General features: G+C 42.5%; 3 protein-coding genes and 2 non-coding genes across 5 annotated transcripts; 1 reads left to right on the forward strand and 4 right to left on the reverse strand.

Moving 5' to 3' along the window:
• Nucleotides 1-211: 211 nt before the first annotated feature.
• On the forward strand, nt 212-961 carry ACRALDRAFT_2093893 (carbohydrate esterase family 3 protein; the record flags this gene model as incomplete). The annotated part of the gene is made up of 2 exons (XM_071022644.1): nt 212-574; nt 695-961. Coding segments are annotated over 2 exons (630 nt in total), but the record flags the coding sequence as incomplete, so codon positions are not given.
• A 263-nt stretch (nt 962-1,224) lies between these two features.
• Nucleotides 1,225-1,296, reverse strand: ACRALDRAFT_t62. Its single transcript has one exon. It is a non-coding gene; the product is annotated as a tRNA-Ala (tRNA).
• A 10,279-nt stretch (nt 1,297-11,575) lies between these two features.
• ACRALDRAFT_t61 lies at nt 11,576-11,646 on the reverse strand. Its single transcript has one exon. It is a non-coding gene; the product is annotated as a tRNA-Gly (tRNA).
• Nucleotides 11,647-11,931: 285 nt separating this feature from the next.
• Nucleotides 11,932-13,701, reverse strand: ACRALDRAFT_2094895 (carbohydrate-binding module family 1 protein; the record flags this gene model as incomplete). The annotated part of the gene is made up of 7 exons (XM_071022693.1): nt 11,932-12,170; nt 12,271-12,440; nt 12,541-12,759; nt 12,842-13,035; nt 13,138-13,380; nt 13,455-13,509; nt 13,601-13,701. 7 exons carry the CDS (start codon nt 13,699-13,701, stop codon nt 11,932-11,934), a joined length of 1,221 nt encoding a protein of 406 aa, XP_070879305.1.
• A 1,565-nt stretch (nt 13,702-15,266) lies between these two features.
• On the reverse strand, nt 15,267-16,508 carry ACRALDRAFT_2094977 (uncharacterized protein; the record flags this gene model as incomplete). Its single annotated transcript, XM_071022701.1, has 2 exons — nt 15,267-16,152; nt 16,291-16,508. 2 exons carry the CDS (start codon nt 16,506-16,508, stop codon nt 15,267-15,269), a joined length of 1,104 nt encoding a protein of 367 aa, XP_070879306.1.
• Between the last annotated feature and the right edge of the window lie 131 nt (nt 16,509-16,639).

The raw sequence follows: 16,639 nt of genomic DNA on the forward strand, positions 1-16,639 counted from the left end.
GCCCTTGCCTCATCCATTCCTCTCTCTCAAGTCCCACCATGCTGTCCTCTCGATTCCTCGTGGCTCTTGGTCTCATGTCAGGGGCTCTGGCTCAAGAAAAGATCAAAATTAGTAAGATCGCATCTTCCCTCTAGAAGCTACGTCTTGGGGTTTTTACCTCTTCTCTTTGCTCTTCTTTTCCTCTCTTCCGCAGCTGACACTCGATACCAAAGTGCCCCTTGGCGACTCCATCACGGAGATCACCTGCTGGCGCGCCATGGTCTGGGACATGCTCGTCGAGGAGGGTCTCGCCGACATCGTCGACTTTGTGGGCTCCATGAGCAACAACCCGGAGAACTGCGTCGCCCAGTCTGGTCCCTTCGACCTCAACCACGAGGGCCACTCGGGGTGGCTGGCCGTCGATATCGCCAACCAGCATCTGCAGGGGTGGCTGGCCAATACGCAGCCTGATATCGTGCAATTTATGCTCGGCACCAACGACGTGTTCCAGGGGAGGTCGACCACGGATATCATGGCAGCTTATACGCGCATGGTCGAGCTTATGAGGGCTTCGAACCCGGAGATGAGGATCATTGTGAGTGGGGATTCTTTTGACGACCGCTGCCCCGCCATCCGCCACCTGCTCTGCCTGATTGCTGTCAAAAAGGGAAGGGGGTTGAAGGGATTGTGCGCTTACACGTCACCTTCAATGCAGGTTGATCTCGTGATTCCGGCCGCTTTCAACAATCAAGCCATTGATGCGCTGAATGCCCAAATCCCAGGATGGGCGCAGCGACTTGATTCCCCCGAATCGCCCATCGAGATTGCAGACTGTTCGACCAACGCTGGGTACACGACGGGTATGCTTCGGGACGGTGTTCATCCTAATGCTGCGGGTGACGCCCTCATCGCGAGACAGGTCGGTCCTGTTCTCATTGACTATGTGAGAGAGCTTGCTGCCGAGAGGGGCATTTGCGTGTAACGGGTAAGAATGGGATCTCCGTGGTTTAGTAGTAGTAGTCACAGGTTATGAAGCTGCTTTTAGTGATTTTTTGTTTCATTTGATTTCAATCGGCTCAGTTCATGCATCGAGGACTGGTTCGGGAGGATAAGAACATGGCACTTCTATAACACATGGATTGTTGTGCTTGTTGTCGTCGGGAAATATCTAAAAAGAGCCAAGGAGACCAAAAAGAAGGAAAAGAAAAGAAAAAGAAAAGAAAAAAAGAAAAAAAGAAAAAATAATGGACAATCCGCGAATCGAACGCGGGACCTTCAGCATGCTAAGCAGACGTTATACCACTAAACCAATCGCCCATTGGATATCAGACTCTGAGTTGGATCCGCTTAGGTACCGCTGGCGACTGTCTGAATGAATTCTCCGAGTCAAGTTTGCGATGATGATGATGGTGATGATATTATTTAACGTCTAGGAGATCTCTAAGTAGGCTTGGGCAAAACCCAGAAGAACTAAATGGGCTGGACCCATATATAAAGCTATAGCCTAATAGGGGTGTCCCAGGTAGGCCCAGGGGCTCGGATAGGCGTACCTAATTAAGCCGTTAAGTATAAACAGATCTTAACGGGTACCCGGCAGAGCCTAGACGTTAAATTAGGCCGCCTATATAAACCCACTGCGTTTATATAGGCTTTATTAGGCGACCTAATTAAGCCACTAGGTTCTACTAGGTACCTATTAGGAACTATTTATATTCAACGGCTCTATTAGGTACGCCTATTAGAGCCCCTGGGCCTAACTAGGGCTTAGATAAGCAGGGAGGCGATAAGCAGGGAGGCGATAAGCAGGGAGGCGATAAGCAGGGAGGCGATAAGCAGGGAGGCGATAAGCAGGGAGGCGGTAACGGTTAGTAGGGCGCCGAATAAAGTAAACCCCTCGCGCTGCTAAGGGGATAAGGCACGATCTTCTATTATAGCTTACCTCTTACCTTATATTCGGGCTTATATTTAGTGTACGATAATAGATTTTATTATTACGATAATACGATTAGTTATAATATAATAGAGTATGCCTAATTAAAGAACTATTCTGTTATGCCTATAGGAGATATCTTAGAGGGTGTGCCTAATTTATTGTATTATTACCTATATCTACTATCAGAACGTCGTTCGAGCTATCTTTCTTTTCCCTAACTCTCCTTCCTATAACTATCCTGCTTCTTTTCTTTAGTTATAGAGTATCGCTATTACTACCGCCTTTTATTCTGTTTACCGTACCGCCGCTATTATGCCTAAATTTATAGGAAGTAAGTTATCCCTTATACTCCCTGATATCTTTATTATACTAATCTTATTATATAGAACGTAAGGCAGACTCCGAATATTCGGAGAACCCTTATATAAAGCGAGCCTAAGAGTAGCGGGACCGTATAGATCCTAATACTAAGGCGATCTTTAATATTAAATATAAATAGACTTTAAAGAAGTCCCGCTATATTACGTAGTTTAAAAACTCTATAGAGTATAAAAACGTATCCGAGGAGGAGTAAAAGGCCTAGTTAGCCGTATTTAAGTAGTAACTAGATAATAAACGGTACGTATATATATAGTACTCGATATAGTAATTAATATAGTAATTAATATAATAATTAATATAGTAATTAAAAACTAACGATGTTTAGTGATACCGAGGTGGCGGTAGAGGAGGCTAGATAGGCTAATGAATCCGAAGCCGCCTAAGAAGACGCTAAGTCTGACGATAAGGGCGATAAACGTGACGTCGAAGTTAAAACCAGAAACGATAAGCTCTGGTATAATAGAATAGAGGCCGCCCTGCCGTTTAAGTATTTTATGGTCTGGGTTATAAAGAAGGAATTCTATGATTATAAGAAAGATATCGAGGAGGGACTGGTTAACGAGTCCGTTATTATAGAGTGGCTATATAGCCTTTTAGATAAATTTAAGATTCCGTATAACGGCGGCCTGGAACTAATTATCGCGTTTCTGTATAGTTAGTATAACGAGTTTACTAGTGGGGCAAAAGCGCCCTTTAACCTTCGGCTCTAGTTCGGGGTAAGTGATCTGTTTATCCCTTAGTATTAGGAGTATACTAATATTAATAGGCTATTACCGAGTCCGGATCTAAATAGGCTTAGGCTACTTACTTCGCCGAGGGTATATATAAGCTATACTATAAGGTACTAGCGTGCGAGCTAGGGGCGCTTAATTATCAGGGGCCCCTTATCGATATTAAAGATATTATAACCGATTTCGAGAAAGTTATGATTCGCTGTATTGCTTAGCTTAATAACCGGGCTATTTTCCCCCGCTAGAAGCGTAAAAGGTGTGTTATAAGCTCCTATACTAAAGTCGAATAATTAACTAATAGTACTAGGGCTAATATAGTTTATCGGCCTATCGGTCTTAGCTTATTAACGGACTATACGGTGCCCCGCCTTTATAAGAAGGCCACCTTTAATCTGCCTCTTTTATGCTAGAAGAAGTAAATTCGGTTTATTAGGGATTTTATAAACCGTTATCGACGCTCCTATAAGTTTAAGTACTATATTGATTACTATATTCTTTAATTACTAATATATCTGTATTTAGCGGTTCTGTTAGATAGTCAGGATCTTAAAACCGCCTTATCTGGTATTACTATCTAGCAGGCGCGTGACTTCCTCCGTGGCTTAGTAGAGGCAGATTTAGCGAAGGATTTTATCGCCTTTAAGGATAAGTAATAGGATAGTAAGAGTTTATATAGGGTGGTAGTAGGCGGTGTAATAGTATTATAACGTTTTCCGCTCCTAAAATTATGATTAGCTTGTGATATGCGTCCTTATATTAACCTTACTTATACTCGTTATATTATTATATATTAAAGTAAGAATAGTATAAGTATTCCTTAATTAAATATTATTATCGTTTTATTATAGTCTATTATAAGATATCTTAATAATAATATCTTTAGTACTTATATACTATTTAATTTAGATAATTATAACTAAGTTAACTACTATCTATAAAAAGAGTTATAGTATATTATACTTTCAAGGCTTTATTAGTATATTAATATATACTATAATATAACTAAACGTAGTATTACTTTGCTTTTTTAGGTTTTAAGAATTTACTCTAGGTGTATAATACTGTATTATTAATTATAAGATATAGATATCTATATAAGCTAGACTATATATAGCTTTACTTTTATTTATACTATACTATATACTATATATTCTAATATATTTTAACTAGCTAACTATTTTATATATTTAGTCCTAGATTATAGAATTATAAATAATATATAATTAGTATTAATAGAAGCCTATAAGTGTTCCTATAAGACTTATAAGTATATTTTTATTAGAGTATAAGGAATATAAGTAATAAGTAAAGTAGGTATAACCGTATAAGTTTACTTAATACTAATATCCTAGAATATATATTATATTTATAAGAGTCTACTAGTAATACTTATATATAGAATATTCTCTAAGCTAGATATATATAATTAACTCTATATTAATTACGTAATATAAGATAGTACCTTATTTATAATATAATACAATGCCTAGATAGCTAGTTTAGCTTAGCTAGGCAAGAATAGTATACTTAAAAATAATATAAATAGATCGTCTAACGTATATAATCTTATATATTTTAGATCTAATTCTTATTTTACTTTAAGGCTTACCTTATTATTTAGTATATTATACTATATATATATAATAATATAGTATAATCCTAATTATTACTGATTCTATTTTATAAGTTAAAAGCTATTTAGTATACTATATATATATAACTATAATATATATATATATGTATATGTATATAGATTATAACTTTATATTATATTACTTAATATATAATACTAAGGTATCTTATAGGTATATAATCTTAATTATATAAACTATATTAAGCTTATATATTATTATAATATAATATTATATATAAGTTAAAGTATAATATATATACTAGAGTATATTTTTATATATTATATATTTAGTGTATTCTTATATAATAGCTAAAATATATTTATAATATATAATACTTTTTATATATCTTAGCTAATAACCTAAACGCAGTATTTATATCTTATAAGATATTATACTATATAAGATATATATTCTTAAATATTCTAGATAGTATAGTCTATAAGTTACTACTTTATCTTTCCCCTCTTAGTTTTAATATTATATATAGAATTTTATATAAAATTTATAAGTTCTATATTATATAGTATTTCTATAGAGCCTTTTTATCTGGCCTTAGACGTAATTTTTCTTTAGAAAAGGAATAACCCTAGATATCTAATTAAGTAGCCTAAATAGGTATAGATATAGTAATAATAATATAGTATTTTTATATTATATAAAAAGTTTCTATAACTAAGTCTATATCTTTTAGTATTTATATAAAACTAGTATTATATTAAATTTACTATTCTATCTATTAAGTTAATTATAAACACTTATTTATTTAATAAAAGATATTTTAAAAGTCAAAATACTATATTATATAGACGATTACTAACTTATATCTACCTAGTATATTCGTATAAACTAATATATCCTTAATTTCTAAGCCGATAAGCCGTTGCCCGCCGCCCTGACCTTGTTGATACCTGTATCCTATCTCTGCCTTGGCTACTCGGTGATTGGAGACGGAATTGAGATATCGGGGGAGAGCTAGGAGGTGCAGATCCTAGCTGTGTGTGCTACGAGCCTTACGACTCTTAAGAGTCTTGCCCCTGCTGTTATTGCTCCTGTTGCCTTTACTGCCCTTATTGGCCCTATAGCCTTATTATATGGATCACGGATAAGGCGTCTAACTAAGGCTTGGTTATTACCCTATCCGCTGCGTCGTAATTAAGAGGGCGTTAACTAGTTAGAAGACTTAGTAGCTTAGGCGAATCCTCGACTAACTATAAGTGGAATAATTCTGACCTAATATTACCCGGGGTATATATATGCTAAAATAGTTATCGAAGGTTATCCTGATTATCCTTATTCGGATCGTTATCTTTATACTCCTACGGAATCAGTCTCTCGGGTACTATTAGATCCTTATACCAGGTTATCAGAATTAGAGCTATAGCGGTAGTCTTAGGTATAAGCCTAGATCGTTAAGGTGTATAAACCCGCTTTATAAAGCTCTATACTCGTTTAATATTAATGGCCGAGGGAGGAATATAAAATAGATCCTTCGCTAGGGCGGCGAAGCCTCGATATAAGCTCTTATTCCGTCTCTAGAACTCCGTAATCGTCTTTATAGGCCGTTTCCCTATTATATGTATTAGTAATTAAAAGTGCAGTAATTAATATAGTAATTAATATAGTAATTAATATAGTAATTAATATAGTAATAAAAAAAAAACGGAATTACTTACGTAACGCTAAGAATTCTCTTACTTTTACACGAATACGGTTATTATCCGAATTTAATACTAGCCTCTAGTATATCCTTTAGTACTTTATAAATACTTACTTTAACGGATAAGTTAAGTAGGGTAGTTAACTTACTCGTATAGGGCTAACCAGTAACGCACTAATAGAAAAGCTAAGACGCTCCTTATTCACGCGATTTATCGCCTTATTATTCTCCCGATTATACTCTTTATAGTATAGCGTGTATATTATTATTAGGAAGCGAATAGCCTATTACTAGGGGTCGTAATTAGCAGGTGCCTCGAAGAACCTCCCCTAATCCGTAAAGCGCTAGTTATCTTCGCCCTCTAAGATAGGGTATAAAAGACTAGTAATAGAGTAGAGGTCGATATTGTTTTCGCTTTATATAAAACCGATATACTTAGCTAGCTTCTCCTTTATAAGCTTAATACCCTCGCGGAGTTTTATTACCTAATTATCGCTATAATTTTCCTCGAGGAGACCGTCGACGCGAGTTAGCCACCTATTTAATACGATATAGGTCTCGGTTAAGTTCCAGACCATTCTAATCGACTAGGAACCTATATTATTTATAAGCTAAGTAAAGAATTTCGTGATATCGATAATAAACCCGATCTAAGTCCACTCCTTTTTAGTAAGCTATCGAAATCCCTTAGATTTATCTATAGTGCCGATATATTCGTGGATAATAGCGCGAAGGCGCCACGCCCGCTTAAGTATTAGACAGGTTAAACTTTATCGGGTCCTAATATCTTAAACTAACTACACGGTATCTTCCTAGCCTATAATCTGTCGCTATAGTTGTTTAAAGGCGTGCCTTTATTTAGGTAAGCGATTAACGTATACTATAAGCTTCCTAACCTTTTATTATATTAGTAATATATAAGTAATATACCGAATATAAATATTACTTACTATTTTAATATAGTTAAATCCGTATCTAACTATATCGTTATTATTATCTTCGCCTAGTCCGAGGTAACTTAAGAGGTCTTTTAACGTAAGTTAGATAATATAAGAGATACACCGAATATACCGAATCCTATTATTACTCTATATCGTGAAGTTACTAAAGGAAGGCGAGGTATCGCCGTCTTATATTATTAGGCCACGAATAGTCTCCTTAATTCGATCTGCGTTAAATAGACCGCTATTATCTAAGGTTATTATTCGGACTCGAGACTAGAGTTTATACTTCTATAGGTATTCCCCGACCAGGGTACTTAACCTAATCTTAGTATTATCGCCTTAGACGTCGACGATATTAAGGAGTAGCTACCGGCGGTTCTATTTCTTATTAATCCAGTATATTATAATACTAAGTAAATTAAAGTTTATAAACGGGGTTAACTAGTAGTCGATTATTAACGCTATATACACTTACGGGGGGATTTACCGAAGCTGTTCGGAGATAACCTCGCCGGCATAGGTCCTAAACTAACGTGTAAGAGTATTAGCGTGTGGAATCTAGGCGGCGAAACCGGGATATAGCTATTCCACGAAGAACTTAAATCCCGGGGCTGTGGTTATGTTAAAGGATAAGGCATATATAGCAACTATTATAATAAGACCTAGCTAGGCGTTAGTGAATCTAGTGCTAGCGATATTATCGAACTTTACTTTATTAGTTTAATTACTATATCGAGTACTATATTTTTAGAGACCTATATTTACCCGATTCCGCTCCCTATATAGGGCCCTGTTTTATATTACTGCCCTGTATGCCTCTGATCTAAGGTGCCTAGTCGCCGTAGTGGTGCTACTCGATCGTCTAGGCAGGAGGTTCGGATACTTTAGGTATATATAATAACCCCTATAGATTAGGCGAGGTGTTCCGACCCGTCTTTTAGCGCTAATAAAATACTTATCGGCACTCCTTATTACCCTACGGGATATCGGTTAGATAATAGGCCGTAGAAGAGTCTCCTCTAGAACGCTAGCTCTATGCTAGTCCTAGAACTATCCTATCGTCTTCTACTAATCGATCCACGCCTACTACTTAGTAGTATTATCCGGGTTATATATATAGTGGCTGTTAATTACCGTTAACTAGGCTTACCTACCGGGGGGGGCACTATCTGACTCTATGGATATATAAAGTAAGCGAAAGCCGTGCTTCGAAGTCTTTATTTTACGAGGGTTTATTTATATATTTTCTCTCGCTTTATCTATATTCTAATTATTTTTATCTATAATCTAATTATTTTTTTTCCCCTAAATCTTTACCTAGGAAATATATCTAATAAAAAATAAAAGGATAACTTATTTCTATCGCCTCCTGTTTGCCTTATCCCTTTTAGGTTATACTAATAGGGTACGATTATGTACTAGATATAGGACCCCTGGATAAAACGATTAATATTACTATAACCTATCTCCCCTTTCTTTTATTTATCTATCTCTTTTTCTTTTTTTTCGTCTCGCTCTTATATCTTCCTATATCCCTTTTACTACTATATAACGTATAGATAAACGACTACGCGGCCTTATATAGATAAAAATGCCACTAGTAATTAAATCGAGTTCCCCTCCGTTAACCCCCCCTTTAGAGACTTTAAGTCCTAGTCCTAATACTATTTCTAAAGATTCCTTTATATATAAATTACCGCCTCTGCCTCTAAACTTTAATCGCCCCGTAGGTTAGTATTACGATACTAAATAATTAGTTGTTTTATTAGTATTATAGCCTATATAGCTGGAACGATTATCTACTATATAATCGCCTACTCTATAGTTAAAAGAGTCCTTATAATCTAGAGAACCGTCGTAATTAGGAGAGGGAGAGTCGTCTACGCAGCTAGACGGATCTACTCCTTAGTCGGATCCACTATCTCTACGCCCTTGGTTAAGGGTATAGACCGCTAAACGAATAGGGACCGGTAAGCCCCCTATTCGAAGGCTTATACCGTAGAAACGATATCCGTAAATATAAACGAAGAAGCGGGTTAACCGTTAGACTATAAGGAAGACTCTAATAAAGACGGCGAAGAAAATACTAAAGTAAGTAAAAAGGGCCACCTCTTAGATAGTACGGCGTAGGCCTAGGAGTAAGAGTATATTTTTCTTTTTCCTTCTTTTATTTCCTTACTAATAAATAGAGTATAGGTCTAATTAAGATACGTTAATCTTAGCGATAGTTCGATCTTTTAATTCCCTGATTATCTTTTGCGAGGCTTATCTGAGAGGTAATCCAGGATACGAGTAAGAGGATAGACCTACGAGTATACGTAACGGTAATAAGGGTATTTTAAGAAGCGGCAGAGACTTAGCTTATAACGATATTCTAATATACTTAAATAGCAGCGATTTATATAAATAGGATTATAGTCACGGAGAAGGATATAAAATATATTAGGGATATATTAGCTTATTATAATATTGTTTTATAATGACCCTCCCCCCCTACTAGTAAGAAATACAGTACTTAATAAGTACTGTATTTCTTAGCCGAATAGAGGGGTCGGGTTAATTATCTATATAATAGTCTTAACGTGCTCTATATCCTTAGCCTTAATAGTGACCCTCTTAGTATAGAATGCCGCCTTTTAAGATACTAGTTATTATTAGTTAATTAATTACTATTTCCTTATTATATTAATTTATTAGACTTACTAGTAAAGAGTGTTATTAGCCACTATTCGGCTGATTCTTAGACCGCTAGGATAGCGTCCCGCTGCTAGCGTATATATAGCCTGAAGTCCTGCGAAATCTCCTTTATTAGGCGTATAAAGGGGGCACGGGGAATTAGAAGTTACTCTGACTTCTAATATCTACGGATCTCCTATAATACGACGGCTATAGTATAGTTAGTATATATACTAAATTAGTAAATAGGTTAGTTTACTTACTACCGGGCTTATTACGGCGCTTCTTCTTTATGGCCGTAACTAGCTACTTCCTAGTAGCCCGATAAGCTAAGCCCTTCTTAGGCGCCCTTCTACTAGTGGCCTTACTGGCCGGAAAACGAGGTATGCCCTTAGGGCGAGTGCTGGCGCGACTATAATAAGTTAGTAAAATACTAATCGTGTAGGTTCTAGACGAAGACTTATAGTGGTATGGTAGCGGTAGTGGTGGTGGTGGTGGGTGATAATAATAATAGTGGTAATAGTGGTGATAATAATGGTGGTGATAGTGGTGATAATAGCGGCGTAAATTAATATTATATTATAGAAGTTAATAATAGTCTAAATAAAGTTAGTATTGCCTTTATTTAGCTATAGAATAAAAAAAATAGAGACGTTATTAGCTTCTTAGACTATTATTTGCTTAGAGGAAGATACTGCTAGATATAATAAAGGAGGTTTATTTAGGTAGCTTATAGAAAATAATAGTATAAAGGCAGGAATAAAGGTAGGTACGGTTACTATTATTCCTTCCTTAATTAATACTATTATTAGATTTCTTTTATATTTCTTTAATATTTACTACCTCTCTTTATAATCAGGACTATAATTAACGAGTATTATTTATAAAGCTTTACTTTTTATTTAATACTAGTTTATATTTTACTTCTTTTAGCTTATTAGATATAGTACTTAATATAGTACTTAATACCTACGTATAGCGGCTTTACTAGGCCGCCCTACTATTATCCGCTTTAGGCCTGCCTAATTAAACCTAGAACCTCTACTAGGCGGCCTAGGAAAGTCTTAGAGTCCTAATAGGTAGTCCCGCTCTCGCCTAGAAGAACCTAGGGGCTTAAATAGGCACCTAATAGGAACTGCTGGTTCCTCTAGGGCCGAGCGGGGTAACCTATTAGAACTCTAAGACTTTCGTGGGCCGCCCAGTAAAGACCCCGGCTTCTAGTAGGCAGGCCTACTAGAACCCCTCGATCTAATTAGGGCCCGTTTAAACGGGCAGGGCCCTAATAGGTTAGGTCCACTTTTTCGTTTGGGCGCCCAAACGGCGGTTCAAATGGGTTTTGCCCAAGCCTATCTCTAAGAAGAGCAAAGGACGCCTAAAGTGGTCGTCCGCCTTGCATACGATTTAAATACAGTATTTATACAGTGCTGCGCACATACCATGATAGACAACGTACCTGAATAAACTGTGTGTATCAGTGACATTTAGGAGGTTCGTAGTTTGCGGAGCCGCGGGGCGTCAAACGCCCACCAGCTGTTTAAAAAAAAAAAAAAAAAAAAAAAAAAAAAAAAAAAAAAAAAAAAAAAAAAAAAAAAGTGCCCAACCAGACAAAAAAGGATCGCCTTAAAGGCTGGAAATCTCCTTGCGTGAACTGGGAATCGAACCCAGGGCTCCCCGATGGCAACGGAGAATTTTACCACTAAACCATTCGCGCTTCTCAGGAGTTGTCAAGTTTGCGATGAACAAGTCCATTTGTACTCAGCAATTGTCAGGTATTTGCTATTATCAAAGGTGCAAGCAACTATGCAGAAGTATACTAAAGCGAGCGTGAAATGCAGAACGGAAAGAGGCCGTGTAGTAAACCGGCTGGTTGTCAATATAGGGGGCAAAGGTCAGAATACAACTGCTGACTGCATCCGTGCATCAAACGGCGTCCATACAAGCTGCTACTTGACATGTCTCGGCCCTCGGAGAGCTGGGATTCCTCCTATGTATAGGTCTAGAGACACTGGGAGTACCAGTCGTTCTGCCTCTGGCAGGTATAAGGAGCGACGCACTGGGTCGGTCCAGTCCAGCCATTGCCGCCGCACTGGTCCCAGCGGTTGGCTAGACCGCCACCGCCCGAAGGAGGGGGAAAGCCAGGACTTGGGCCGGGGCCGGGGCTAGGACCGGGGCTCGGGTTGCCGTTGCCAGGAATGCGTCCCGTGATGGGGTTGTCGCCGGGGAGCTTGTCGAAGGCTAACCAAGGAGAACATGATTCATCAGCATACTAATGTCAAGTAGGAAAGACAGAGGTGCCAGGGGGTAAGGTTGCCGGGAAAGGGAGCGCTCGACTCACGTCCGTGGACGTCCTCGCCTACAAAACTGGGCAGCTTGCACTGGTTGGCGGCAGCAACGGACTGCGTCTGGAGCGTCGGGCAGACGACGTTGCAGCGGTCGTTCATGGCACGCTGCAGAGCATCACCCTTCCAACCGAACATGTAGTCGCCATGCTGACCGTATCCGGTACTACACGGTTTTGATCGTGGTCAGTTTCAAGGACACTCCTCCATGCCATGCCAGGGAAGGGTATATGAGTCTCTTTTTTCTGTTTCTTTTTCCGACTTACACGTCACCGTAGCTAAAGACGAAAGGCTGCGAGCCGTCCTCGGGCCACTCGTTCAGGTCATTGAACTGGCGCGTGTCCCACATGACTTCGAAGAAGAGCTGGGGAAGCTTGACGGGGTGGCTGGCCGGGCAGGGGGCGCCCATCTCAAAGGTGCCGCCGACGGGGTAGGCAACGTGGCTCTTGTGGGAGGGGCTGTCGAGATTCACACCATCCCAGCACCTAGCGAGAAAAAGGCAGCCTGTTAGTTGGCCTATGCCGTAACCACCCAAATACGTCCCCATGCTTTAGATGAAAAACGTACGTGGGGAAGAAGAGGTTGGTACGGATGCCGCCCGGGCAAGGCCGGGTAGGGAAGTGCCTTGTATCAGTACCGGTGCCCGGAGCGCCGTTTTCGCCTCCAAAGTTGGCGTCGAAGCATCGGAAGCTGGACTGCTGCTGGTCTTGGGTATTCTCGTCCTCACGGAGAAAGGGGTTGCCGACGAGCATACGGAAGCCCTATGTTTGCTCCGATTAGATTTGTTTTCTTGCTTTGTTTTCCCTCTCTTCTTGGTTCTTCCTTTGTCGGCCGAATCACTGGAGGATTTCGTGTTTACTTACAGGCGCAAAAGCAGTGACGCTGCTACCATCATAAGGGTCAATATAATAGATGGTCATGCCGCCGTCGGCACCCTCGAGGAACTGGTTGGCAAACTGGGGCACACGGATGAGAGTCCCGTTGCGGGCCCGGAAGTACATGTTCGCCGTCCAGTAGTTGGAAAAGTTCTCGCTAAAGGTGCAAGTCGTGCACGTGCTGCTGGCAACAAGGTCCAGGGACTGGTCCATGGTGACGTTGAAGGCGTTCTGGTCAAGACTGTTGATCAGCAGGGTGTTTCTCATACCAGGGGTAAAAGGCGGCTTGGCCCTCTGTAACTTACGCCGCCGACAATCTGGTGCACATGGCCGGATGGGTTGGCACCGGGCTGAACGAGACTGAGAGGAGAGAGTCAACTGGTTGAATCTTTGGGGGCTGGGTGGGAAACAGTGCATGTTAGCAGCACTGATTTCCTCGGTCGAGGCTTACGGGTCGAGACGGTCGATGAGAAGCTGAGAGCAGGAGAAGCGCAGCATGGCGCTGACGCCCGAGGCGCCAGCGAGGAGAGCCCCGAGATTCTTAGGTAGCATGTTGTCCGTGAAGCTTTTCCCACGCGCTGAGAAGGATGTTGACAGTCAGTTGGGTAACAAAGTGATCTGACAGGCCTGGGATCTGCGGGTCTGCTTTCTACCTGCCAAAGAGAAGAGAATATCAACTCCCAGAAAACCATAGCCTGATCTGCCGGGGCCTATATATACCCTGGGAACTCGTCCCCAGCAAGAGAAACAGTCAGGGCATCGAGATAATCTAGTATTGCACAGTATGGACCGGCTCGAGCTGGGTGTGAGTGGGTGGATGGCACGAATACCATCCCGGGTCCGCCAGGGGAACGCATGGATTTGTCACATCCCATCCAGACGTGCATTCCCAGGGAAGAATGGTAGTATGGAGAATATGATCGCGAGAGGTTCACGTGGGTACGTTGTATGTCCCCGGTTCCAGCCTGAGCACGACTCTGGTCGACTGAGAGAACGGTGACATGGCGGCCTGCCAAGCTGTTTGACTTGTCAAACCTGTCATACGTCGAGACGTGGGGTGACAGAACCAAAGAGAGCCTCACAGTGCCGGCACATGTCTGCATGGCACCTTCTCGCTTCGGCATGAGGATGCATGCACCAATGTCGGGCCTAGGCGAGGGAGGGTCGCAGCCAGTAGGGAGCCAAAGAAAACCCTGAATGTGATGAGAATAGGTGCAGAGCCGGACGGCCGGACGGGCGGTTCTTCGATAGTTTGCGGGGTGATATTTAGGCTAAGCATCTTTGCTCCGATGTCAAAAGAACCGACTGGTTCCCCGGGTCTGCCCACGTCGAAAGTGGAAGGGAACTCCTTGTCCGGGCTTCCACTTTAGGAGGGAGACAGCCGGGGAACGTGTGTCTGATAAGACCGGCCAGTCCGAAGGTCAAGGCTCATGCGAGGCTGCGAATCGTCTTGCCTGATATAGGCACCCATGGTCATATAAGGGCCTAGTTTGTTTGGTTCTGCCAACGGGAAGCGACCTATTCACCGTCACGGATCGACTATTGGCGTAAGAACAGTGGGCGTCATGAATCAGGACGCTCTCCTTCTGGAACAAGGGTGCTTGATTGCTGCCTCTTTCTGTCTTGGTGGCATAGATCCACCGCCCACCCCGGACTACCATGAACCAAAAGCATCAGGGGCCAAGGCGGAACATAGGCGCTCCGTCTGTTCCTTTCATCGTTTGAAGGATGGCGTAAGGCGAAGTTTGTGATTGTGGCGCGAGAAACAAGCTGGATACCGCCTTGAAGAAGTCGAGATGTCGTGGAACGATGAGTGATGATTGGTGGACTTTATTCGGCCGGCAGGATGTGGCCCATGGATCGTGAAGCGCCGCGTTTATGTCGTGTCTATGGGGACTGACGACTCACGAATATGAGGGCAGACGGACACTCCCAACGGTCCGAAGAAGAAGAAAATGATGAAAAGAAAAAAGCCGTAAGTCATGGGCAGCTTCCATCGGGCGCCTGTCACATGCATAGCCTATACCAGAAAATGATTCCGACTCCTGTATCACTTCCGCCCGACGGCGGCCGTGTTGGTGGTTCCATTCCGACCCAGCTAGACCCAGTTCTGAAGCTCACACTGGCAAGTCTACCTGCATCTCGACCGTGTCGTCGATCTGGCTCACATCCTTGGCATTCAGATTGGCCGCCTCGCCGTTCAGCCAGTGCCGCATCGCCACGATGGCTGCTTCGTATTCAACCGCCACGCTCGAGTGGATGGCACTGAAAAGGGGTGCCTTGTCCCAGGCATGTTTCTGGCCCGGCACGATCCTCGACGTGATGACTCGCCCGGCCTCCTTCACCTTGTCGGCAAACTGGAGGCCTTCGGCCAGCAGCATATCGTGCTCGCACAAGCATAGATGTATGGGTGGCAGCTTGCCCACCATCTCGGGCGGCATGAGTCCGGGGGAAAGCCGCGGGTCGAGGCGTTGCGCGTGAGGGATATACGGGTGAATGTAACTGGCGTCGAAAAGGTCCGTCATGCTGCTCGATAGCGTCTCGCCCGGCTTGGCGCTCCGCTCTCGCTTCTCCGTCCGACTGATAGTCCAATCCAACACTGGATAAAAGAGGACCATGCCGGCGATGAAACCGTGGCCGTCCCCGGGTGATGGCAGTGGGCGGGTTATCTGGTACCCCCAACGGACGGGGTCCTGCAGGATCACCCAGCTTGAAAGGGCCAGGGTCGCCCCGGCGGAGAAGCCCGAGAGAATAATATTATCGGGGTCTATGCCGAAATCTTCCGCCCTCTCGCGAATCTGGAGTATGGCGTCGACGCAGTCTTCCACCGGCGTGGGGTACGGGTAACCCGGGGCGAGCCGGTATTCCACGGAGAAGACGACGGTATCGGCGGTATCCTGAACGGCGGCGACCCAGCGACCGTCGTCGGTCCCAGAACCGAGGAGGAAACCTCCCCCGTGGAAGTTGATGAGCGCCCTGCGTTTGCGTTTGTCTTTGCCAATGCTTTTGCCTTTGCCCTGATTACATGCAGCCGATGCCGGTCCGGGTGCCAACTCGGACTCGGACTCGGATTCGGATTTGGAACGGGATGCCGACGCGGGCGTCGTGGGCTCGTCGGTCTCGCTGGGCGATCCAGCCGACGCCGGGTCCCACACGTACACACGGATGGCCTTTGACTCCCTCCAGTGGGAAATGGTCGAGTCGAGCCATACGGTCTGCGTCGGCGAGGGAGGAACGGGCGCGGTATAGTTGCTGAGAGTAAAGGCCAGGGAGGCAGCGGATCGTAGGATGGCGGCTTTGGCGGCGAGACGCCATCTCGCGACGCCTTGGACGGGGTTAACGTCTTCGCCCTCGGACATGGTGAGCTCTCACATCTGGCCAGATAGGTAACAGTTGCAGCCTGGATGCAAGTATTGCACTCTTTATCTTTCGTCTCTGGATGGGTAAGGTAAATGTGCAAGTGATTGACTGAGCAGTGAGTATTACTGAG

The sequence above is a fragment of the Sodiomyces alcalophilus genome, assembly GCF_042370955.1.
Source record: "Sodiomyces alcalophilus JCM 7366 unplaced genomic scaffold ACRALscaffold_1, whole genome shotgun sequence".
Taxonomy (NCBI): Eukaryota; Fungi; Ascomycota; class Sordariomycetes; order Glomerellales; family Plectosphaerellaceae; genus Sodiomyces; species Sodiomyces alcalophilus.